This window comes from Borostomias antarcticus, assembly GCF_949987555.1.
Source record: "Borostomias antarcticus genome assembly, chromosome: 11".
NCBI lineage: Eukaryota > Metazoa > Chordata > Actinopteri > Stomiiformes > Stomiidae > Borostomias > Borostomias antarcticus.
The window spans coordinates 5,765,354-5,790,957 of NC_140244.1; the positions used below are offsets into that span (position 1 = coordinate 5,765,354).

Consider the following 25,604-nt stretch of genomic DNA (forward strand, 5'->3'; position numbering starts at 1 on the left):
ATAATCTATCAGATCTTACCCTGTGAATGATATCTGCTGAATGGATGTACTGCAAAATGAAAACAAAGACATCATAGGGTGAGACACTCTGTATAAACTGCATTATGCAAACTACCTGCCGATTCCCATCACTGATACAGGGCACTGAAAGAAAGCTACGATACTAACGACTTGTTAGTGAGAGTGCAGGCTTGTATAACTGCATTGTATCAAATACAACACATGGGCCTATTACACAAGCAATGGAATTAAAGGAATGCTTAATCCTAGTGGTGTAAGTCAAGTCAAGTCAAACTTGATTTGTATAGCACATTTTAAACAACCATAGTTGACCAAAGTGCTGAACAGGCTAAAATACCAGGAGATGTGACAAACAAACAACATAATAATAACACACACACACACACACACACACACACAATAGCAGCACGATTTAAAATGGCGTCGAGGGGTCTAACACAACTCGAACTGAATGCCAACGAGAAGAGATCTTTAACAATGACTTAAAACTCCCTAGGGTCTGGGCAGCTCTTATGTGGACAGGTAGGACTATTCCAGAGATTTGGGGCAGCCACCCCAAAGGCTCGGTCGCCTTTATTCATGAGCCTGGATGTCGGAACATCTAGTTACAACTGGTTGGTCGACCTCTGTGTTCTAGCTGGAGTATGATGGTGCCAGAGTTCCGGTGAGTACTTGACTGGCATGACGACGACCCCTCACTGACCTTTAGCCCCCGGAGGATCTGGTAGATGAGGAACTGGACATGGTCGTCAGTCAGCTTCTGACATTTCACGATGTTGTTGAGGTCCGCCCCCATCAGGTGGGTCACCAGGTACCTGTCCATCAAAACAAAGGCCAGCCAATCACAGAACTGCATAGCCCATGTGAGGCGGCCATATCGAACCCAGCCTGTTGGTTTTTGTAGATCTGGCTGGTTAATGATAAGCATAAGCAACATGGCGGACGCTTCGCTAAGCCTAACGGAAGGCTAGGTAGGTGGAGCTTAATCTTATCCAGAACTGTCTGCTTTCCGCGTTTTTAGTAGCAAATCTATGCAGAGGAATGTGTCAGCTGGAGGATCGAGGTGTGTGTGTGTGTGTGTGTGTGTGTCTTCTGCATGTGCTCTGCCAGGATTATTATTATGTTATTATTTATTATTATTAATTATTATGCTATTACTTATTATTATTATTATTATGTTATCATGTGTGTGTACTTTGCAGGCCTAGCCAACAGCAGTAAAGTAACTCCAGCTCCACACAGACACACAGACACACACACACACACACACCCACACACACACACACACACACACACACACACACACACACACACACACACACACACACGCAGAGACTGAAAATACGGGACTTTATTGGGCGTATTCTTGGCTCCTGTATCTAGACAGTAAAAGACGTCATGAACGTCAAAGCCGTGTAGACTACATGTGTGTCAGCTCCCTTAGTAGGACAGGAGTCAAATATAGCCGGCCAGGAAGTGTGTATCAGTGTGCATGTGTGTGATGAGCATGTGGGGCTATTTGTGGGTGGTGTGTGTGTGTGTGTGTGTGTGTGTGTTGTTGGGTGTAGTAGACCGTGACTATCACCTTGTCCCAGTCCATCTGTTCTGGCTGTGTGTCTCTGGCTGTCTCTCCCCCACAGCGGTGAACTGGGCTCCAGGGGGCCCCAGAGAGACAGACAGCCAGCCAGAACCAGAACCAGAACCACAGGAGGAGGGGGGCAGAGGGTAACAAGGGCACATACTGTATGTGTGTGTGTGTGTGTGTGTGTGTGTGTGTGTGTGTGTGTGTGTGTGTGTACGTGTGTGTGTTTGTGTGTGTACGTGTGTGTGTGTGTACGTATGTGTGTGTACGCATGTGTGTACGCATGTGTGTATGTGTGTGTGTACGTATGTGTGTGTGTGTGTGTGTGTGAGAGAGAGAGAGAGACAGTGTGAGTGAGTGTGTATTCGTATTTAGCCGTTCTTGCTGGTTAAGCTCTCAGATGCTTGTTTGCAGGAGATGTGCTTCTGGTTTCTGGCCACTAGGAGCTCTTGACCTTGACCCTCAGTGGTTGAATGCAATTATTCTAAGTCGCTTGGGATAAAAGCGTTCTGCTAAATGACTTATGTCATGAGAGAGGAAGAGAGACAGATTGTGTGTCTGATCCACATGACACATGTGTGTGTGTGTGTGTGTGTGTGTGTGTGTGTGTGTGTGTGTGTGTGTGTGTGTGTGTGTGCGTGTATGTCTGTTTATTTGTGTATGTGTGGATGTATGTGCAGGTACATGTGTGTCTGCCATTTGCTTGAGTGAGGAAATGTGCACATGCCAGCATGTTACGTGTGTGTGTGTGTGTGTGTGTAACATAAAGAGCTCAAGGTTACTCTGCACACACCAGACCATGTGAGGTGGCGGAATGCTTGTTACCATGGAGACCGTGCCTGTGGAATATAAGAGCCAATCACACGGCCGCTCGCCTGAACGACGGACCTTCAGGATCAGGTCGGTAGGAAGATACACCTACACTGTGTGCGTGCATGTGTGTCTGCATGTGTGCGTGTATGTGTGCGTGTATGTGTGCGTGTGTGTGTGTGTGCATGTGTGTGTGTTTGTGAGTGTGTGTATTTGTGCGTGTGCGCATGTGTGCGTGCGTGCACATGTGTGTGCATGTGTGTGTATGCATGTGTGTGTGTGTGTGTGCATGTGCGTGTGTGTATGTGTGCGTGCGTGCATGTGTATGTGTGTGTGCGTGTGTGTGCGTTTGCATGTGTGTGCATGTGTGTGTGAGTGTGTGCATGAATGTGTGCTTGCGTGCATGTGTGTGTGTGTGTGTGTGAGAATGACAGAAGAATCAAAAACAGTAAAGTGATACTCACACATCGTTAAACTCCTCTAAGCTGGTGGCGGGTGTGAAGACATCCAGCAGACCAATCACCTGCAGCACAGCAGAAGAGGTCAAAGGTCGGATACCGTGCATTCTAAACACAACTAAAAAAACAACAACAACTAAATCTTAGTGCAACCATCCTCTGACCTGAGATGGCATTCAAACGTCAAACTCCTCGACTCTTGTTTGGTTCAAAACGTGCATGACGCTCGCTCGCTCGAACGCACACAGACACACACACGCACACACACACGCACACAGAATGGTTTCACTTATATTGAACCAGGAAGAGGAAGAGAGATTGCTGATTTCGCTTGTGATTTTTGTTTTCCCTTCTTGGTGCCAGTGCCAAGCACAACGCCCATCTGATATCTCCAGTACAGGGTTACACAGAAGGGAGACCGCTGCACCCACGACAGGGATATCAGCCCGGCGCTGTTTGGGTATTAGACAAGAGTCACATAGACGGGGGAAAATGTCACATTCCTCAAATTTCATGCCTTTCCAGCAGCCTCTGTACTCTCCCCTCAGAGGCGATGAAGCGCGAGACTTTAATGACTCTTTATGCCTCTTTTTAGCTGTCTGCTCCAATGCTTTTCGGATACTCCCTTCTAATCTTACAGCAGTGAGCAAGTGTGTGTGTGTGTGTGTGTGTGTGTGTGTGTGTGTGTGTGTGTGTTTGTGTGTGTGCAGGAAGCAGAGCAGTGGCATGGCATGGGTATGCGGTGGAGGAGGAGGGGAGGGCGTGATTGCCCCGATCGACAGTCCGTGTGGGCGGGTGTCATAACAACAAGAGAGGCAGACCGCCCACGCGGGGCAGAAGCGGCCGCAGCCATTGGTGGGCTCGGGCCAAATCCAACAGCGATTGGTCGGCTCAGGCTTTCCAAAACTGAAACCCGGGGGAGTATCCTGGCAACAGTGAAGTGGAGAAGCTGAAGGCTTGTGTGCTTCTCAGGAAGCTGAATGTTAATGCTAACTGTAGTCAGGTAGACTATGAATGTTAATGCTAACTGTAGTCAGGTAGACTATGAATGTTAATGCTAACTGTAGTCAGGTAGACTATAAACGTTAATGCTAACTGTAGTCAGGTGACTATGAATGTTAATGCTAACTGTAGTCAGGTAGACTATGAACGTTAATGCTAACTGTAGTCAGGTAGACTATGACTGTTAATGCTAACTGTAGTCAGGTAGACTATGAATGTTAATGCTAACTGCAGTCAGGTAGACTTTGAACATCAATGCTAACTGTAGTCAGGCAAACTAGGCACACCCAGCAGTTTTCCTGAGCACAGGGTATTCTAAGTCGCATGTTATATGAAAGAAAAATTTTAAGCTAGCAAACGATTAAAAAAAGATGCCAGGTGGGTGTCAAAACAGTTGCTGAGCGCTGAGCAATCATGTTACTGCTTCTAACCCTAACCCTAACCCTACTCTACTCTCCCCCACCCAAAACAACCATTTTAAAAGTGCCCAAACTCCAACCAGACCGCACCACCATGTCAACAACGTTGCATCGCTTAGTGTAACCAGACGCCCGGTTAGCTTAGCATGGCGATACTCTTGGTCTTAACTCGGCTTAACTGGGCCACAGCGCTGGTTCGTCCCACTGCTTTAAATGAGAGGGGAAGCAGCACGTGGTGCTCGCCTAGACCTCGTATCCGCAGCGCGCATTGCGCAACGGGCTCTTCTGCAACCGCTGTTGGCAACACTGTAATGACAGAGAGAGAGGGAAGGAGAGAGAGAGAGCGAGAGAGAGAGAGAGAGGGAAGGAGAGAGAGAGAGAGAGAGAGAGAGAGAGAGAGGGAAGGAGAGAAAGAGAGAGAGGCAAGGAGAGAGAGAGAGAGAGAGAGAGAGACAGAGGGAGAGAGACAGCGAGAGGGAAGGAGAGAGAGAAAGAGAGAGAGAGAGAGAGAGAGAGAGAGCAGGATCCTAGAGGCCTGAGTCTGGGTTCAGCTCCAGCTGTGACTTGATACAGGCCAGAGGAGTGGGGGAGGGATATGTTTGTTTGTTTGTTTGTTTGTTGTTGTGCTGGCCAGGACGTTAGGAGTTACACAGCAGATGCTCCGGTATCAACTAACACGCCTCTGTTATGGAGGATGGGTCCACTGGACCTGCCACACACACACTCACTCAACCACAGACACACACACACACACACACACTCTCACACACACACACATACACTCTCACACACTCTCACACACACACACTCTCACACACTCTCACACACTCTCACACACTCTCACACTCTCACACACTCTCACACACTCTCACACACTCTCACACACTCTCACACACTCTCACACACACACACACACACACACACACACACACACACTCAACCACAGAAACACACACACACACACACACACACACACACACACACACACACTCAACCACAGAAACACACACACACACACACACACACACACACACCCACTCACTCGCACGTACACGCATGCCAGACTATCTCCATCCTCCACCCCACATCCAATCATACCATCTGCACTTCAGCTTAGGAGATGGCAGTCAATAACATTTCATCATGCACACACACATACACACCTACACACACACACACACATTCAAGGTCAACTTCACCCCGACTGAATTCGGAAGCACAAACACTTTTTCTGTTTTGATTAGGAAAGAATTACTACCATAGAGCTGTGAAGAGAAAGACGTACGTGTGTGTGTGTGTGTGTGTGTGTGTGTGTGTGTGTGTGTGTGTGTGTGTGTGTGTGTGTGTGTGGAGTGAAAATTTGAGGCCGTAAACAGTCCAAATCTGTGTGTCAATGTGTGTTTCCTGAATCAAATACAAACACATACTCATTGCTCTACCAGAAAGGCTGTTCAAATACTAGCTAAATGAGTAACGACACACAGCAGCCAACGCTGAAGTCTGAATTCCAGCTGAATGTGTTGTTTTGAACTCCTGCCTCCTGGGAAAACCCCTGGGCTTCTCGTTCAGATTGATCCGACGCACGCGATAGTCAATGCCAGTGGCTAAACAGTGATTTCCAGTCAAAAAAACAAAACAACTATTGGGCCTGACACCAACTGTCAGTACTTCTCTCACACATGGGGGAATAACATACGGCCTAGTCCTGCCCATAATGGAAATATAGTTTCCAGACTGTAGTTTCCAATACTCGACGTGTCACACACACTCCAGAGAAAATAGACCCAAGTCCACTGTGTACAAACAATGCCTATGCGTGCGCATGGTGGCAGAAAAGAACACAGCTGGCTGGATGTTTTCTATGACTTGGCTAACGATAGCTAGCTAGCTACGAGATCATCCTAAGTGGCGTGTGCATACACTATCAGAGTTCTATGCTCTTCAAAAAGCACTGCCAAGTTTTAAGCTGCAGTATGCACCATTTTCATTAGATTTTAACCATAAAAATATAGCTATATTGCTATGATAAACGAAGACGGTTTGAGCTGGAGGCGTGGCCACACCCGGTACAAAACGTGTGCGCGTTGAGGTCCAATCAGAACACGCCACATTCTTCTATGGCCTTACGGCTGGCCAAACCCACAAACCGTTAGACTGAAGCAGACTGAATTTAACTTGGCAGGCAGAATGGTCCGTCTTTGCTAGCTGATAGCAGGCTCATAGTACATACATGTGAGGTGCCAACGTGATCACTCAGAACTAAACGAGCCCCAACACAGAAGTCTCTTGAAGTCTGATGAAGTCTATGCTGGTTTGAGGGGAGCCAAAAGGGTCCCTGTGGGGTCACTGAGGGGTCACCGAGGTCATTACTGCGGGACCGTCGGAGGGTTAGGGGTTAGTGGGATAGTGGGTTAGGGTTAGGGTATGGTTAGGAATAGGCATAGGCTTACTCACATTCTCGTGTTTCATGTGCTTGAGGAGCCGTAGCTCTCTGTAGGTCCTCTTGGCGTGGATGATGGACTGGAACGGTCTGGACAGCTTCTTCACAGCGATCTTCAGCCCCGTCTTGACGTCGTACGACGAGCTGAGACAAAAGAGAGGGGACGGCGTGAGACACACATGACATCATAATTACCATAACGGCATCATCATGATGTCACTCCCGACATCACACCGTCCTCAGATCACCTCAGGTTCCTGTGACACACTGGCACGGTAGCGCCCGTAGTGCGCAACAAGGTCCCTATTGTTTTGTTTTGGCGTGACAGCCAAGAGTCTGTCAGGAAACGCGCGAACCCATTCATGCAATTAAAGCAGCGCGGTCGGAATCACCGCGGCTGTCTGTTCTCACATGCGGCGTTCGGCAGGCTCGGGGCCATCGGGCAGGATCGGGTTACATTTTCGTCGCGTATTAGGCTAGTATTGTGTCGGTTGGCTTCGTTGAGATTCCTGTGAGACAGAGCTTTTATTTTTTAAGATATTTTTTAGGGCTTTTCAGCTTTTAATGTTATAGGACAGTGTAGAGAGACAGGAAATGCGGGAGAGAGAGAGGGGAGGACATGCAGCACAGGACCCGAGCCGGGAATCGAACCCGGGTCCGCCGCGCAAAGGACTAGCCTTCATATGGTGCGCGCCTTACCCGGTGAGCTACCGGGGCACCCCCTGTGAGACAGAGCTACCTGGCTACTAGGCCGGGGTTTCGCCTGTGCTCGGGCGTTTCCCTTCCCCAGCGGCGTGGGAGCGTTTAACGTCTGTGGATTCCTGAGAAGTTCGTAGGGAGAACACTCCCATTTCCCACACGAACACTGGCTCGCCGGAGGGGGGGAACGCAGGCCCTTCAGCCAACGTCAAGAAACGCTAAGCTGCAGATGAAGGACGGCATTCCTTTCAAGTGGTTCAGTCCGGACCATCGGCCCCGGGGGCTTGAACGCAGCCTGATCTGAAAGCAGCGATTTAGAACAGAGATCCCCTCTCGTCATCCTGTTCTAACTTCTTACTAGGGGTTTAGCCAGAATGAAGAACTCCTAGTTCGATATTACCGACTTGAGAGCAGAAGAAAACTGGAACTCTGGCTGGAACATTACAAGACTGAAATCTCTCTCTGGTTCCTGGCTGCAACCCCACCCCCACACCCTAGCCCCCCACCCCTCAACCCCCGCACCCCCACCCCTCAACCCCCGCACCCCCCCACCCACCCACCCCTAGCCCCCAAGAACACCCGACAGATTTTTCAACACAACAATGGGTCTTCCTACACTGTCGCCATGGCAACAGGCGCCTGGCGTGGCCAGACTTTCGGCGAATCCGTTTTTCCAGGAAGTTGTAAGTAGGCCAGTGTGGCTGTAGTAGTAGTGGGAGCAGTGGTGGGTGCGGGAGGGGGGGAGTCGTGGCAGACAGAGTCTCACACACACACACACACACACACACACACACACACACACACACACACACGGCTGTTGATATAATTACAGCCAGTATAACACCCTGCGTTGTTATGCTGTTGTGCTTGTGGTCTTTCCCTGACCCGTCATCTCTCATCGACCCCGTTCCGCCCGGCTCAACGACACCGACGGTGAAAAAAGATCCCCGCTACACCAGGCCTGAGAACGAGCCGAGGATACAGCGCCCCCCGCTGGGCTGCACCTGGCGAACACTCGTTAATGGAGAGACGCACCGTCTATAAAAACATCTGCACGGAGACGAAGTGTCCGCCATGCCTCCACTCTCTCCAGACATCCCTGTTGTGCAAGCGAGGCCGCGATAGCATTGAGACGCCGGTGACACGCTGAATCCAGAGTGTTGTAATGAACACCGTCTTTTAGCCGTACAGCGATCGGAGACATCCACGGTCTATAGAACTGTTCTATTTACATACAGGTTTGGCTGGGAGGATTATCAACACACGGTCGTTTCTACTGTATAAGGGGCTCTTTTTTTTTGCCTGACTCACACACAGGCACCGTGGAATATGTTTACATTACTCTCACACAAACAGTTACCTGCTGAGTAAGCAATTTGACCATCTATAAATAGCCTGGCGCTTATTTGAGCTAACAGAAAGTAAACTCTGACTCAGTACCTGTTGTGCAGTTCTGCTGTGTGTGTGTTTGTTTTTATGCGTGAGTATATGTGTGTATGTGTGTGTGTGTGTGCGTGCTGGATGTGAGTCATGGCGGGCGAGTCAGGGGTGGCTAGTTTGACGCCCACTCAGATCCCCGTCTCCCTGCTGCCGGTGTGGGCGTGGCCTCTCCGACGCGCTCTCACGACGAGAGGGAGGACAGAAACCCAGGAGATCCACACACTCAGAACCAAGAAACCCAAGAGATCCACACACACAGAACCAAGAAACCCAAGAGATCCACACACACACAGAACCAAGAAACCCAAGAGATCCACACACTCAGAACCAAGAAACCCAAGAGATCCACACACTCAGAACCAAGAAACCCAAGAGATCCACACACTCAGAACCAAGAAACCCAAGAGATCCAAACACACACAGAACCAAGAAACTCAAGAGATCCACACACACAGAACCAAGAAACCGCAGAGATCCACACACACAGAACCAAGAAACCCAAGACATCCACACACACAGAACCAAGAAACCCAAGACATCCACACACTCGCTCACACGCTCTGATGTGATATCTGAGACCAGCTGTCCTGGATGGAATGGAATATATCGGTCTGATAAATAAGATCACACTGCATTACATATCAGACCGCAAGGCCATGAGGCAAGGGACACAAATTATCCTACTCTCTCTCTCTCACACACACGCACACACACACACACACGCACACACACACACGAACGAACGAACAGAACGCATTCACATAAAAACAAGTGGACAGTATGGGAACAGTATGGTCTGGTACTCAGACAAGCATCTGTAAACAAGAGCAGTGTGTCCTTTCCAAGATAGCATATGGTCCCAGAGTGTGTGTGTGTGTGTGTGTGTGTGTGTGTGTGTGTGTGTCTGTGTTATGACCTCTTTTGGTCGTCAGAGACCACAGGACGCTGACAACAATACCACTGAACTCGTGAATAAACAACATACCCTCAAAAACTGAACACGCAAGAGCTGCCTAGGATGCCCACTGGAACACATATGACCCACACACACACACACACACTCACACACGCACACACACACTACACACGCACACAGGGAGAGGGCACAGTCCATGAAGCAGCATTAACAGGCAACGCAAACAGCCCATGTCCGGACTCACACACACCGTCCAATTACGCTGTAATGAAGCTAAGTGTGGAACAAGAAGCCATAAAACCGTGGGCAGTAAAGCCCCATCAGACAGCCAGGCAACAGCAGCACGCTACCAGCTACCGAGGTCGCCTATGGATCAATCCTCTCTCTGTTCCTCCCTCCGGCTCTTTGAGAGGCAGATGAAACGAGATGGCTCGTTGTATCTGTATCAGTTTGCTTATGTCGCCCAGTTTCGCCAGAGTGTAGCTACATAGCGCGGCGTATTCGAATACGTCAAACCGGGCAACTTTTCGCACAGATGCAGATGTGGGAATGGGACATGTGACGTGTCTAGCTAGTGTCTCACGTGCACCTGTGTGTCTAGACTTTCTAAGATCATTTGACCTGTGAGAGAGAGAGGGGGACAACATTGGGCCGTTAAAGAACAATCTTTACCTGCCAGGTTCCAGTAAGTCACACAGGGTTCATTAGGTCAAAACACCTACATGCGCCTCCCATGACACCAGCATCAGATCACTCTGTACCCGCTCGACGCCTGGAATGACTGACTCAGGAAGGAAGCGTTTGAGTGACAGGTTCAGAGTCCCGAACATAGCGTTTGACATTCCGCGACTGGGCAGAGTTCAGACCGACCGCCAGGAGGACTGGAGGGAGGGGGGGGGGGGAGCGGGACGAACAAAGACGGCTTCTCTCACCGACTGACTGTGTGGCTGGCTGGAGATGCACTGGAACTGACGTAACTGCCGCCAACACACACTGGATTGGGTAGAGAGAGACCTAGTAATAGGCTATTTATAGATCTGGACAATTCCTCACCTTTTAATATGTCACTCACCTTGCTGCACTGTGAGGCTTTGTAGCCCAATACCGTTTTGTGAAAGCACGCTACAATGCTGCAGGAGTTATTCCCTTTAGCCCGGACAATATAGAGAAGATGCCTCTTTAAAAAGCTCCTCTTTGCAAACAAAGTTGGATATGCTGAAATAGATGCAGCTGGGCTGAATCTATGTGGTGGTCACTGGTCAGACCATCGACATGGGTTAGACTGAGCAACAAATACACAATCTCACACACACACGACATGTTGCTTGTTTGAGAGCAGAAAATAACCCCTCTCGCACCAGCTGGGTTGTAATTACGCTGTAATGACTTCTTTTTTTTGTCAAAGGGACCTTGAGTGAGTGATGACTAACGGGAGTCACGGTTGAGGAGAATGCCTAATCCCGGGACTATGACTCATCGTAGACATCGGGGGACGGGGGCTGACATCATTCTAGACTCATCGCGGCGGGCAGATGCCTATAGAATGGAGGCCTGCTTTCTGGGCAGCCACGTGACTTTCTCTCGCGCTGTGCTGGAAAATGCACGCATGAAGGTGTGGCAGCCTAAATGTACACAATAAACGCGAGCTGCCCCATTGTGTGAGGCTATTAACTTCCTTTATCTCCAGGAACGATTCCTCATGCGCCCCGTCCTCTCCCACGCAGAACCGACTGATTTACCGTGGGGCGCGAGCATCACAGACACGTCACTCGCCATAGTATCAAAAACATGTTGGCAGAACAGACGCCAAAACATGCTGATTGGGCAACATCCTTGACAATCAACTGACGTGAAGGGCGTCGTGCAGTCACTGACATGGCACACGGGCAAGCAGCAGAATTATGTGTAATCTATCATAAATAATGTATTTAAAATCAACTGGAGGGCAGAGAAAAGACAACTGATCTGTTATTCAACTCAGTGTGCTATAAGCGTGCATTTCCCAGTTCTGGTGCAAGGCATAGGCTAAAAGTAGTGAGTTGTTTACAGGATGTGAGGCGAGTGCACTAGAAAAGCAGAGACACACAAAATGTTGCTTTTTGCACAAAAACAAAAGATAATCCTCGCCGGAAAAACCCGAAAGACTCCGAAGCGCGCGTAACGTTAGCCTACGACAAGGGCTGCTCCTGTTGTTTTGTTACATTTCAAGTTTAAAACGTTTAACAGATTTTAAAAAAGTATATATGCCCTGTGTATAATTCAGGCATTGCAATTTGCATGCACACGCACTTGGGCGTTATCGATCGAACTAGGTTAACTGTGGCAAATTGTTGTGCAACGATCTATATGCTAGAGTAGAAGTGTGTGTTTATTACCATACGGATCCGTAAGCACCGGAGCCGACCGGGGACAGGCTCTGGTACCGCTCCGGGACCTCCCATATCGTTTTGTTGAGCTCCTGTCGATAGAAAGTGGGTCTTTCCTTCTGCGACATTCCTGCAGAACGGCCAGCCCCGCAGCAACAAACAGATCAGTCGAAACTTCTGCTCTCTTCTGCGTGGTGCCCCTTTGGAAACTAAAAAACAATACAATACAAAACCGTACACGCTAAGCCTACTGTTCAACCAGCAAATAGCATTACCGAAACGCGGTTTTGCATATCCAAGGAATTGTAAATTGTGCAATTCTAGTCCCGTGCACGCTGACTGCGAGTTGCCTTTGAGGTAACTTGCTCTTCAGCTCAAACTACCGTGGATTTTTCCCGATGCAGATTCGGTTGCTCGTTCGTTCTGACGGTGAGGCTCGTGAACACACGGTGCTCCGTCACCGGCCAAGCGCGCTCACGATTCCCGTGTCTCGCGTGAAGTTGAAACAGTTTCCTTTCTGGGAAATCCAGTGCAACGTGGGAATTCCCAGTCTTGAAATATGAAATAATGCAATAGACATTTGGTGTCGACGCCCTTTTGCTTATCTTGGCACCGCTGGCTTGCATTCCACCTTTGGACAGAGAGGAAACGGAGACGGTAACTTGAAACTATCCTTCAGTTACAGCACGACAACGTTCATAGCAGGTGGGTAGATATGGAGATACTTTGTGTTGTCTTTTTTTTTTTTTTTTATCTTTCTACCAGGCAAGAGGGGATCCCATACAATACAATACAGACAACAGTCCGATGTGTTTAATGACCATCTCATGATTGTGTTGTTGTTGATGCTCGCACTACACACATCACAACGCACACACACTGTATATAAACACATCTCACACACACATTAACACTGTACACATACTGTATACACTCATCACACACCATTTTGAATACTGAATTTTGTACTGTCCTGTCTTTAAGCCGTCTTGTCTAGTCCCTTCACCCTGTCTAATGTCGTCTCCATCAGTGTTATTCAACTGACCAGAACTTCCTAAATTCCTAGTACTGTGTAAAAACCTACCCGGCAATAAAACGGATTCTGATTCTTATATAACAATCTACAGTTTGTTCGGGAAAAAAGTGTGCAGAGTTTGATTGGCCCTTTATTGAAAATCCCAATTCATCAACATAAGATAAAATTTCTTAATATATAGAAATACAAAATCCAAGGTGAAAGTAATGGAAATTTGGAACAATGTGAGATAAATACCTGTCCCTTGTCTTTCTGCTAATTCTATAGAGGACAGTCCTCCTCAAGAGAAACCATCAATCACCCTCACAGTAGTTTTACTTTCTCAATGATAAACATTATGCAACCCTCTCCAAATGTAACATACTGGATGCTTACCACTGTTCTCAGTAACGTCCCACACATGTTAGAGGCTTTAATAAACAGGGCCAGATTCTTTTTTTAAAGTGAGAAAAAAGGAAATGTTTAAAGTGTTAATGACAACAGTTTCATATATATTATCTTTGCTATTTCTCAAATGTTGCCCTCAACTAAAGATAGTTGTGACCCAGGGATATCCTTTATGAGAAATCACACTTGGCTTGAGAGTCGCTGTAGGATGAGTGTGATTCTCTCTCCAAGGTGCTCTAGAGAAAACTGCTTTAGAACGTCAGGTCCCTGGTGCTCATGAATATGTACAGTATACTAAAGACCAGGAATTAAACATGTTGAAGACGTGGCCAGTCCGATCCTTTGAGGTGGTGACAATAACATTACTGGCCAGGAATAAAACAAACACACTACCTTGACACTGAAGAGTTGTGTGCATTTGATTAAGCTTGCCCTACAATGAAACCCCAAAGAGTGCAAACCCTGCCTGCTCAACTCGTGCACAAAGCAAGCTAAATCAAGCACACTTCAACTACTCTAGATGTTTCTAAACAAGTACTGTATTTCCACAGAGAGTTATGTCTTCCCCTCTATCCTGTTTGTGTACGGTAAATTCAGGGTTACAATGGATGACGGTGAGGGGTAGAGATGCCAGGTTGGCGTGCGAGTAGTACACCTCGTTGGCCAGAAGGGGGCACTATTGGCTTGTCCTTCAGATAGGGTCCATGGGGTTACTGGGCATCATTTGGCACATTGTCCAAACAACAGTGTCCACATGGGCGGTCCTGGTCAGACCAGTCCAGCCTAGTGCAGCATGCCCCCAAGCTTTCAGCGTTCATCCAGTCCATCTGAGCCTGATACCATCGGCCCAGCGGTCACTTCAAGAAGACCAGGTAGAACGCCATGGACAAGCAGGACATCGCCACAGCAACGTGAAGCCGGGTCCCGATCACTGCAGCTGAGAGAGCGAGAGAGAGGAGAGAGAGACAGTGGGAGATAGAGGACAGAGAGAGAGAGGAGAGAGAGAGAGACAGAGGGAGACAGAGGACAGAGAGAGGAGAGAGAGAGAGACAGAGAGGACAGAGAGAGAGAGAGAGGACAGAGGGAGAGAGGAGAGGACAGATGGAGAAAGAAACAAAATGGAGGGCAGGGGTAAAGAGAGTGTGATTGGAGATAATTAACATGTAAATGAGCTTCTGGGCTTGAAAACAGAATAATTTGACAATGCAAAACCTTGACCAGGGTCTGACCAGTCAAGTCAAGTAGAACTTTATTTGTCCCCAGATGGGGAATTTGTTTCACAGCAGTAGAAAAAAAAACATAACACAATACATAACACAATATCACAATACAATAACAGGAAACACGTCTCGCTGTAATTGAAAAACATATCCAGTACTACTAGACATGTTCTGTTTGAATCCTAAAGGTGAGGCTTACCTTTATAAAACACGCCCCACACACCCTTCTTCTCTGATAGCAGCCAGCTGTTGAGTCGGGGGACTTTCTTGAGGTACGCACACGTGCAGATGAACAGCAGGCCAAACACCAGGATGCCATCGAAGGAGTACACTGGGCAGATCAATACAGGGACATTACTTCACCTCGAACATGGTGTACAGTACGGGGCAAAAGTCTTAGGCTGCCACCAAAGAAAATTATATTTAAAGCTATTTATCTGGGCAGTAAGTGTTTATTTGCTTGTAAAAATACTATATAAAACATGAATACGAAAAATTTTGTTAATACACACAAATAAACATTATTACAAAAAAGTAATATAATATCTTAAGAATAAAAAACCACAGTAATGGTCCGTGGTGTAGGTTGGCAGTCTGAAGAGAATCTAAAAAGTAACCTTTATTGAATTATGGACCAAAATATGAATTTCTTGTTTTTAAAATAAGTTGGTATTTTGTGTGGCCTCCCTTAGAATACTAAATGTGTTTTGATACACTGCTGTGTTATTTAAGTAGTCCTGTGGTAAAGGCTTCCCAAGCTTCTTGCTGGATTACAGATTTTATTATCATTATTATTGTTAATTTGTATTGACTGTAATGTTATATTGTGTTTTCATGATAAAAGAAACACTTACTGTCCAGATACATAGCTTGAAACTATTTTCTAAGGGGGCCTAAGACTTTTGCACGGTACTGTATGTATCCTTTAGAATCCGCACCTGACAAGAGTTGAAGACTTTGGGGTGAGACAAGAGTTGAAGACTTTGGGGTGAGCTGCCGTATATCCCCTTTCAAAGAGGCTCTGCTACATTAGTTAACCTACCATTACAAGGCTGCCTTACAATGGAGTTGCACCGAGAGTCAATGTCCCTAATATCCCCATATCCAATGCATATATTATTATTATTATTACTACTAAAGTTATTAAACCAGAGATATAATAATAATAATAACAACAACAACAACAACAATAATAATGCTTATTATTCTATTATATGCATGTTTTAATACAGAACACCAATTGTACTAATTTGGAGATACAAGTGTAACGTTAGTAAACTAACTGACAAGTATACATCTCTTGTGGTAACGTCAGTGTTAGGGTTTCTAATCTCAGGACAACATTGGACTGACCTTGATCATTGTATTCTTTCCCACTAGTATACCTAAATCATATAGTTACTAATAGTAGGTAGAAGTAGCTGTATTGAACAGTCGTCCGGCAGGCCTGTGATGATGTGATTCAGGTGGCTTAGCTAACTCGATCACTAGTCAGAGGGTATCTGCTTGAATACCACACGACAAGTTAAACCTGCCTGACCAGCTCGCTACCAGCCCACCTACGTGTTCCCATCGTGATCTACCTTAGCTAGTCTAACAAGTTACCTGAATACTGCATTTGAGGAAACACAGGAAGCTAACGTTACTTAATTAGCACTAGCTATACGACCAGCAACCAGGTAACTGGTTAGCTTTATTTCGTAGCTATAAATCACATGTAGTTTGACCACGTACAGGCAACAACAACAATGACTAAAACCAACCATGGGATTGAACTAGCCAGCTAACTAACAGTTAGTGAGACCTAGCTAGGCTAACGCTTAGTGGGCCACGTCTACAGAAACGTACAGTATCTAGCTAGCTACATGCTAACCAACGTTACAGTAGCTAGCAAACGATGCTAAACAAATAAGATAACTAAATCTTTGATTTGGCACAATAATCTATTGCATTAGGTATCAAACACACCATTTGTCATGTTCGCAGGTTGCTATTATACGAGCCTGTGTTGAATTGTCGGTTATTTTCAATCATCCATGTTGTCAAAATCCTCCAGTTGAAGCTGAGCAGCCAGGATAAGCAAACGATTATCAACGGATGAGACTTTCTCATTTCCGGGTTTGGGGTGAAAAGGGGAGAGCAATAGATCTCAGAAACATGGTGGACAATTTATAGAAACATTGATTTCTGTAAAAGGCATTCTTGCTTTTAATTTTAGCACTTTTCAGAACTCAAGTGCATAATGCTTATGTGACAAATTACTACAGCTTATGTGATATAACTTCCAGAGAGATGAATCTTAGCCTACTATATAGGTGCCCTTTATGTTTAAAGCTAGCAGTCTTACAGCTTTTAGAGATGCATTGCCAGAGATGTTCATACCGGTTTAATGAAAGCCCCAGGGCTATGATGATAATTCATGCCATATGGTTCAGAATGTCTTATTTGTTTCAAGCTGTATACAGTACAGTGACACTGAGTCACCATTCCTGTTACATTATAATCATAAGCAGCTATGATTGTATCACAGACTGATAATCATCATCATCAGGTCATCCTCAGACGAGCTTTCCAGCAGAGCTTCCAGCCATCTCGGTCCTCCATACATCTGTCTGGCTCGCCAGCACTCTCCTCCCCCGCATCGGTCTTCAGCGCGTCCAAGTATGTTGATGCGGGACGCCCCTGTGATCGATGCCCGTGTGTTGGCTCCCGGAGCACTAGCATGCTTGATGGGAGTTCTGGGTGTCTTAATTGGCAGTGACCGGCGAGTCTCATTCTCCTGGCTGCCACTTACTTTCTCACTCAGCCTTCCAGGACTATGATGAAGAGGAAGGGGGCAAGGGTGTCACCCTGCAGCACCCCCGCCGAGATGTAAAACTCCTCTCTGATGCCATCTGGGCTCACCACCTTGGCTCTTGTGCCCGTGTACATAGCCCCTATGGCCCGGAGTAGGTTGGGAGGGACTCCGTAATTCTTTAGTATTTTCATCATCACTCCTCTGTGTATTTAATGAAATAGATAGATTATATTGTTTAATGATGATGGATTGGATTTATATTGGGGGTATATTTATAGTTGGCCTCAATCAATTCATTATGGGAATATAGTGCTGATACTGTATTCTGAATACCACATACTACTAGTAGGCTACACTAGCTAGTATACAAAGGGCAACACTAGAATTGGAATTCATCATGCCTCCAAGGCCAGGACATTTCAAAGAAAGGTCCCAATGACACGGCTAAAAATATATAACAACGAGAGAGAGAGAGAGAGAGAGAGAGAGAGATGAGACGGCGGGAGAAGAGAGGGAGAAGAGAGACTAATTACAGAAGAACATACAAAAAATATAAAAGTCTGTAATCTCAAACTGTACTAGAGTGCAATACCTACAGTCAGTCCAATCAAATAAGGAGTATGTTGATAAATAGCCTAATAAGCGAAGTGTAAACTGCCCCGTCCAAGAGACGCCTAGGCACCAGAACAAACGGTCTTGGCTCCCTCCAGGCTGGTTCCGGTCCATGGAGTCCAGTCAGTCAGGGGGTGCGTTTGAGCAGAGTTGTAGCAGATGAGTGGGTGTTGTGTCATTTCAGCGTAAAGAAAGAACAGTGCCTACAAGTGTGTTTTCAGTATTGTACACTGGGAGTTGATAATACCACCTCAGAAAAGTCTGTTGTGTCACATGCAACCCTAGGAACAAGTTTACTATGGGATATTTATATAGTTACTTCTCCTTCTTTGTATATAACTTCATTCATTGGGAGGTTAAAGGGAGAGAGACAGAGCACATATTGTGCTACTGATTTAATATAGCCTAAGTGCCCTAGTAGGCTACCTTACTTGACCTGCTTTGGAACAGACGAACACCTGACATTGAACACAGGAGAGGTTACAGTAGCCTAGGCCTATATGGTCTCTACACAGTTAAGTAGCCTACACCTAAGGCAGGTTAACTCTTCAAGACACTTCAGCTGTGATGTGTGCTGTCTGTGTAATCTCCCATATGCACTCACTTGGAGACAACACGCTGGACAGATTATCAGACCTATAGGGAGCACCCGTCCATTGCATCATAGCCTACTCACTGCTGGCCACACTCCTATAAAAAGGTTCCTAGGATTGAAGCTGTGTGGTGAAATGTGTCAGTGTGTGTGTGAGAGAGATAGGATGAGATTGAGAGCAACGGAGAGAGAGTAGAGAAGGTTATCAGTCATGAAATGGCTGCTCTGATATGCATCTGTAGCCTATTTCAGCACTCATGGTATGGATGGAACGATCGCCACAACGAGGTAATTACATAGGTCTTACTAGTAACGTTACTTTTGACAATATATAACGGTCATATTTAAATTATTCTTCGTCTTGTCAGCGGCGTAGGCTACTGCAGTAAATCGTTTCGTCATTCCAAGGACGTTCTGGACGACCCGACCACTAAATAATAATCTAAAAATAAACTACATACAAGAAACGACATTTGTCGAGAATGGACACATAAACAAGTGTGGGTAATGTAGATTCACCCACATTAAAATGAGACTGTTTCGTAACCAAAAATAAACTCCTCGGGGTACCTTTAAGGTTGTGTCACTGCACATGCAAATAGGTGTTTAAGTTAAGACTTAGTACTTAGGACAGCACCAATATAGAGCCTTCTAAGTCCTAATTGTGAAATCAAATTCTTCACAGGAGTACACATTACAAGGCAGTTAGTGGGGAGCTGCCAGATCTTGACGTCCTCAAAGTGGATGAGGTCTACCAGGACTTCCCGGCAGACATCGCTCCACTCATCACCACCATGCAGATAAGTGTGGACATCCCACTGGTACACTCTGCTTTTGGTTTAGTCCAGAAAGGGAGTCCCATCTCTTACCAGCATCCAGCACCAGTGAGCCGAGTAATGGTACAACATCCAGATGCCCCTCCACCACCAGCTCTACCTGTAGATGGCTATAGGCTGGAGCCTACCAGCTTCCATTTTGTGTGCAATCAGCAGCAGCACCTCCATCTCCAGTCACTTGCCACGCCATTAGACATAGCAAGGAAAATAGAGTTTGCCACCAGAGATCAGAGCAACACTGTGGAGTGGCACCGTGTGAGGAGGCCACGGATAACTTCTTCAAGATTTAGGGAAATCTGCTATGTCAAAGGTCAGAGTTCCTCGGAAAACCTGGCAGAAAGAATTAAAAAGGGAGGGGTCCAAACAGCGGCTATGAAGAGGGGCCTTACACTGGAACCGGTTGCCATCCAGGAGTACTGCCGAGTGAAGAACACAAGTTACTGGCCTTGTGGGTTTGTGATCCATCCAGATGCCCCCTGGTTAGGGTCGTCTCCTGACGGTCTGGTGTTCGATCCCACTGCAAGCCCACCTTTTGGACTGCTGGAAGTCAAATGCCCCAACGCCAAGAGCTATGTGGACTGTAGCTACTTGAAGATGCAGAGCGGCACATTGAAGTTAAAGCAGTCTCACAGCTACTACTGGCAGGTGCAAGGCCAGCTCTTAATTACTGGGATGGAGTGGTGTGATTTTGTGGTTTTCGCAGAGGAGGACATTCACATCCAACGCATCCATAAAGACTGTGAGGTGGCTGCAGCCATTAGGGAGAAGGGGGATTTCTTTTTTTTCAATTTTTACATGCCAGGTTGAAGAAGATGTTGAAGTGTTTTGTCCCAATTCTGCAGAATGTATAACTGTATGTAGGCTACACATGCTGTACATTGGAACAGGCCTTGTAATCTGTGATTGTCTATGATTTGCATTTTCAAGTTGGTGCCTCCCCCTAACAGGTGTGGATGATAATATTCATGTATAAAAAGAGGCTTGTAAAACCCATGACGATGCTCCGACGAAGGCTTTATGCTGAACTGTGTCAGTCCTTAATTATAAATATAAAAACACAATTTGGTCAAGTCTATTCAACATAGTTTTATTTCATGCACAAAACACATACTAAGTTGTCCCCCCCATGACAATAAATGTAATGTACAATACATGTGTTTAACACTGTTATGGCTGGTTAACTGTGGTCTTCTATTTTTAAATAAGTATTTATGTATAATATGTCTCCTTTAACCTTCAACAAAAAAAAACTACAATTCTGTGGCATCACTATAAGACTTAGACTAAGAATGAAAGTGTTCATAAACCATTTGTCAATATGAATGTTTGCTTGAGAGTGTGAGTCTACTGAATTCTTCCTGGCATATCATGTCGTTGTAAATTCTATGACAATCTCAATTCGTTTAATCTGTCCAGCACACAGGGATGGGTCTAGGGCCGGTCTAAGACTGCGGTCAGCTGCGCCCCTAGCATTTACCAGGCTTTGACTAAAGGCCCATTTTGATAGTTGACCATGAGGCAGGCTACTGTGTAAAGTTGATTGATGCTACCTGCGAGTGAAAGAGGGATTTCTGTACTGAATATTTTGTGCTCCTTGACCCTTCGAATGAGGCGCTCAATGTGGACTCTGAGTCTTGCTATAGACTGTGTCTCCATGACCTCTGGCGCAGACAGTTCTGCTCTCTTGGACAGGAAGGCAGGTATGTACACTTTACAGGGCACACAGTCCTCTACAACGAAAGCCTTGTCTACCATGATGGCCATTGTTGGTGTGAGGACAGACACGATGCCACACTGCTTCACGATCTCTTTATCGCTGATTGACCCTGCATAAAGACCTGACACAAAGGTTACTGCACCGTGAGGGGCCATACCAATCAACCCTTTGAAAGTGCAGTGTGATTTATAGCTGGAGAACACCTCACTCTGAAGGAGGAGAGAGCTTGGTGTCTGGCAACGCAGTTCGGTGCAGTCCAACACCACCTGTGTATCAGAGTAGTTCTGGAAAACATCTGGCAGGTGAGCCTTTACAGCTTCTTCTGACATCCAAATGCTCACAGATCCAAGTACGGTGTAAAGAAAGTTACTCCATGTTTGGATGATGCGGCTGACTGTGGACTGGTGGATCTGGAATCTGTGGCCCAGATCTTTCTGCATCAGACCCAACGCGAGATAGTTCATGAATAGAAAAAACTCATCAATGGGTTTCAGAGACTGTAAATGTATAGTCTTAGCTGCAGGTTGAGCTTTAGTACAGGTCAGCATCTTGTGTGTTGCTGGCTCTATCTGCCTCCAAAAGGCCATCAGGTGAGTGTGAGTTGCAAACCTGTGGGACAACATATAAATGAAAAGACTGTCAATAGGCTGTGGCACATTGCAGATATAACAGTAGTTATAGTGCACATATCATATACAATAGGTGGCAAGCCTATTTGACTGAGCTAGCTAATATGATGTACACAGGACAGTAGGCTACAAGGCTACATACATACACATATAATAATAAAGGACAACATTTTATAGAATAATTAATTTTACAGAAATCCAACACTGTTGACATTTTAGCTTGCTTACCTTGTGTAAAACCTTATGTCGTCGTCGGAAGCAGCAAACCGCTCCAAGCCGAACTTGTTGCTCATAGCCATGTCCTCGATCTGTTTTTCCAACTTCGATATGTGCTCCAGGGCGAGATCAACGGCAGAGGGCTCAGGACGGGAACAGTAGTCGTGATCTCGATGATCTAACGTTACATCCATATGGGGATCCTCATCTCTCTCTGGTCGCTCTTTCCTTTTCCAAACCCCGGGCCCAGGGGTAGGCACGGTAAAGTTGTTCCACTTGAAAAGCACCGGGACAGACCCACTTTTCAGACGTCTGACGTTGCGTATAGATGGATTTGCAGGCTCGATCAGGTCTATGCTCTTAAAGTGTCTGTTGCAGACTCTTTTTTTCTCAGTAGAAGTATCGTTATCCCGTCGGATATTAGCTATCCATCTCTTCTCTAATGCATTGTCTCGGGGAAATCGATGAAATGACACAGCGGAGTTGTACCGGTTTGAGGATGTACACTGTGGAACACAGCAGTGGTGGGCAGCAGTGCCGTCTTCCCGCATTTGAAACGAGAAACTATTAGAATCGGACTTCTTCATCCGCTTTTTGGCTTTGCTTTTTTTCGGCATCATGACATACGTTAAATATGCACAAGAAAAAAACAAAATGAAGTTTGTTTGAAGAAGAAGGAAGTTTAAAAAGAACTGCTGGGCTAGCTAGCTAACATAAGCTGAATCCCAAATCGTGTACTTAGCCCTATAGGACCGCGCCATCTTTGAGAAACACGCGTCATTGGTACCTTTGACATGCGCAGTCAAAGGTATCAATGACGCGTTCTTGTAGTCCATGAACAGATGTGACATGTAAACGCGCGTTCATGGATCTCCCCGCTCTGAGTTAGCAATGAAAATCGGCTTGCTTATTAATCTACTTTCGTCAAATATATCCGTTGGAAAACATATTATTTTATCCAGGCATCTTAGTTTTAACAGTATAATTGTGACTGAACATGTTTTGTTTGCTAGTAGGTGGTATTCATTCTGTTCCCAACAACGCGATGGGCAGCCAGGCGAACTATCTCCAGGGGACCTGGTCCCAGGCGAGTTGAACAGCTGTCCACCCAGAGACGAGGTCGCTCGTTGCGGCATGAAGTTCGCGGCTAACGCGCCGAGCTCGAGGGGCTCACAGGCCAGTGCGGAGATGCATTACCAGTAGGCTAATTATAGTGGAATTGCTGAATGACAGTTTATCATTTCATCTTTATGCCTACGCAACATCAACTCATTTCCATGTACTGTATGTGAATAAAGTTAATTCCAGTTATTTACTAAATATCACGTCTCTGTCCATTTCTGGAAAAGGCAAATCATTTCTGTCAAATGATCACTCAAGTTTTATCATCAACCCACAACTGTTTTGAGTGAGTTTGTGAAAAGCGCTTTATAGCCTACATGAAATGCATTATTATTATGCATAGGATGTTGTGCTGTGCTCATTTTCATTAACACATTTGATTAATCACTCAATAGTATTAAGCCCTTTTTGCTCGTTTTCTGTTTGCAGTGTTAAGTGTATTATGCAGCCTACTCCAAAATGTAATGGTTACAGCAGTCAAACTGTGAATGTCTTCATGTTGTTTGTTCCAAGGTCCATCTCCCATAGTTTTACAAAATTCGCTTGGAAACACTGCAATATGTACCCGTTTAGCAGATGTAATGTAATAGTTATTCACATAGCCTACTGTAAGTTGCACAGTCAGACGAGCGTACTTTACTGATAGTTTTAAGTTTCAGCTACAACCTGAGTGTGGACCTCGCCAGTGTGATGCAGCGGGACCTGCAGGACCTCCACGAGCGGTTTCTGTCGATGCAGATCCCCATCTCCCTCATCAACGAGAGACGCAAGTGGACAAGATGATCCCTGTCAAGCCGGCGAGACTCAATAAAGCTCGGAAATTCGTGAACAATGTGATGGTCACATTTATTAGGGCTCAGGGTAGTCCCAAAACGGAATTGCTAGGTCCACAAGTGCGCCACTGCCGCCATTTTGCGCACTTTAACCGCACTTACCGAAAGTCCGCAATTTCGAAAAATACCCACAGTCCACCGCGTCTCAGTGCTTGAGTGCATCCCATGGATGTATTGGTGCATCCGAGTCATGATCCGAGTGCATCACACATAAATTATGACATTTGCCGATAACACAACATTGATCTTGAAATCCACATGCTGCAAACATATCCCACCCTACATAATTTTTTTTATTATTATTAAATTAAAACAGATGTCAGTCGGTCAATTTGCAGAGCCGAGCGGAGAGCTGAGGAGCGCGTCAGAGCAGCCTCTGCCTCGGAGGGACGCAGCAGCCAATGAAAACCAAGTGAGAGGGGCATTGAGCTAAACTCAATCGTTGAAATGGTAGTGGGATACATTGATAAACTGGAGTGATCATTTGACAGCAATTATTAGCCTTTTCCAGGAATGGACAGAAATGGGATATTTTTAGAATAACAGGAATTTATTCACATACAATGTAAAGGAGTTGATGTGTAGCATGAAGATGAAACGATACACTGAGTTTGGGTGTTTTCAGTCAACGTTGGCGTTGACCGCTTCCAGCTATCGAATGGCCGACTGGTGTAAGATGGATAGCCTAACGTTAGAGAGATAAATGTAGGCTATGGTTATGTTAATAAAGCTAACAATGATGTTGTAACATGCATGCAGCACTGCCGATCTGATCTGAACGATTGATTCATTATTACCATGGATCGGTATTGGGATTGATCAAGGGCGAGTGTGAAATAGCAGCCAGGAACTCAGCGGGTTATCCGAGATGCGGTAGCCGCGGCCAGAGCTCCTGCTGGCGGGGAGTGAAGCTCTTCAACTCGCCGGTCACTGGCTCCCTGGAGGAATTTAGCCTGGCTGCAATAACGTTATCGCGAACGGAATGAATACCATCTACTAGCAAACAAAACATGTTCAATTATATTTAACCTGTTAAAACTAAGATGCCTGGATGAAAAAATAATTTCTCCAATTGATATATTTGACAAAAACAGGTTAATATGCAAGCCGGTTTTCATTGCTAAATCAAAGCGGGGAGAGCCGAGAGAGCCGGGAACGCGCGTCTACATTTCAGATAAATGTGAACTTTTTCGTGGACGCGCGTCGGCCAGAGAAGCTCAACTGCGCAAGTCAAAAGTCACCGGAAGGCCAGAAAAGCACAACTGCGCAAGTCAAAAGTCACCGGAAATAGTCAAATGACTACAAATTTGCCAAGATGGCGCGGTTCAATAGGGCTTCATTGTTGATAGCGGCCAGTGAATGGAGTGGCTGTATCCAGTTTAATTAATACATCCATGACCTGCCCTTTCCTCTCGGCCGGAACTATTCGCTATTTTTCTGTGGCTGCCTATCGC

At 46.1% G+C, this 25,604-nt stretch overlaps 3 protein-coding genes across 3 annotated transcripts in view; all 3 read right to left on the minus strand.

Annotated features, from left to right (window-relative positions):
• Window positions 1-12,531, minus strand: part of mapk14b (mitogen-activated protein kinase 14b) — a 22,313-nt gene extending 9,782 nt beyond the window's left edge. Inside the window, exons 1-5 of the mRNA XM_084445405.1 lie at window positions 12,163-12,531; window positions 6,747-6,876; window positions 2,878-2,936; window positions 725-836; window positions 20-49 (exon numbers count right to left, since the gene is read on the minus strand). Coding sequence (XP_084301531.1) covers window positions 20-49; window positions 725-836; window positions 2,878-2,936; window positions 6,747-6,876; window positions 12,163-12,281 — 450 coding nt within the window. The 5' untranslated portion in view covers window positions 12,282-12,531. The remainder of the gene's footprint in view (window positions 1-19; window positions 50-724; window positions 837-2,877; window positions 2,937-6,746; window positions 6,877-12,162) is intronic.
• A 456-nt stretch (window positions 12,532-12,987) lies between these two features.
• Window positions 12,988-16,881, minus strand: tmem167b (transmembrane protein 167B). The gene is made up of 3 exons (XM_084445260.1): window positions 16,765-16,881; window positions 14,996-15,127; window positions 12,988-14,513 (listed from the first exon to the last, which is right to left on the minus strand). Exons 1-3 carry the CDS (start codon window positions 16,772-16,774, stop codon window positions 14,431-14,433), a joined length of 225 nt encoding a protein of 74 aa, XP_084301386.1. The 5' UTR covers window positions 16,775-16,881; the 3' UTR covers window positions 12,988-14,430.
• A 4,194-nt stretch (window positions 16,882-21,075) lies between these two features.
• LOC311314780 (uncharacterized protein) lies at window positions 21,076-22,354 on the minus strand. Its single transcript, XM_084445266.1, has 2 exons — window positions 22,208-22,354; window positions 21,076-21,959 (listed from the first exon to the last, which is right to left on the minus strand). The coding sequence occupies exons 1-2, from the start codon at window positions 22,276-22,278 to the stop codon at window positions 21,107-21,109; spliced, it is 924 nt and encodes a 307-aa protein (XP_084301392.1). The 5' UTR covers window positions 22,279-22,354; the 3' UTR covers window positions 21,076-21,106.
• Between the last annotated feature and the right edge of the window lie 3,250 nt (window positions 22,355-25,604).

Coding starts and splice junctions, on each gene's coding strand:
- tmem167b (XM_084445260.1), bottom strand. Junction 14,514..14,995: donor GTGGGGCGTGTTTTATAAAG/GTAAGCCTCACC, acceptor TCGCTCTCTCAG/CTGCAGTGATCGGGACCCGG.
- LOC311314780 (XM_084445266.1), bottom strand. CDS start 22,278: ATGGCTATGAGCAACAAGTTCGGCTTGGAGCGGTTTGCTGCTTCCGAC. Junction 21,960..22,207: donor GACATAAGGTTTTACACAAG/GTAAGCAAGCTA, acceptor GTTGTCCCACAG/GTTTGCAACTCACACTCACC.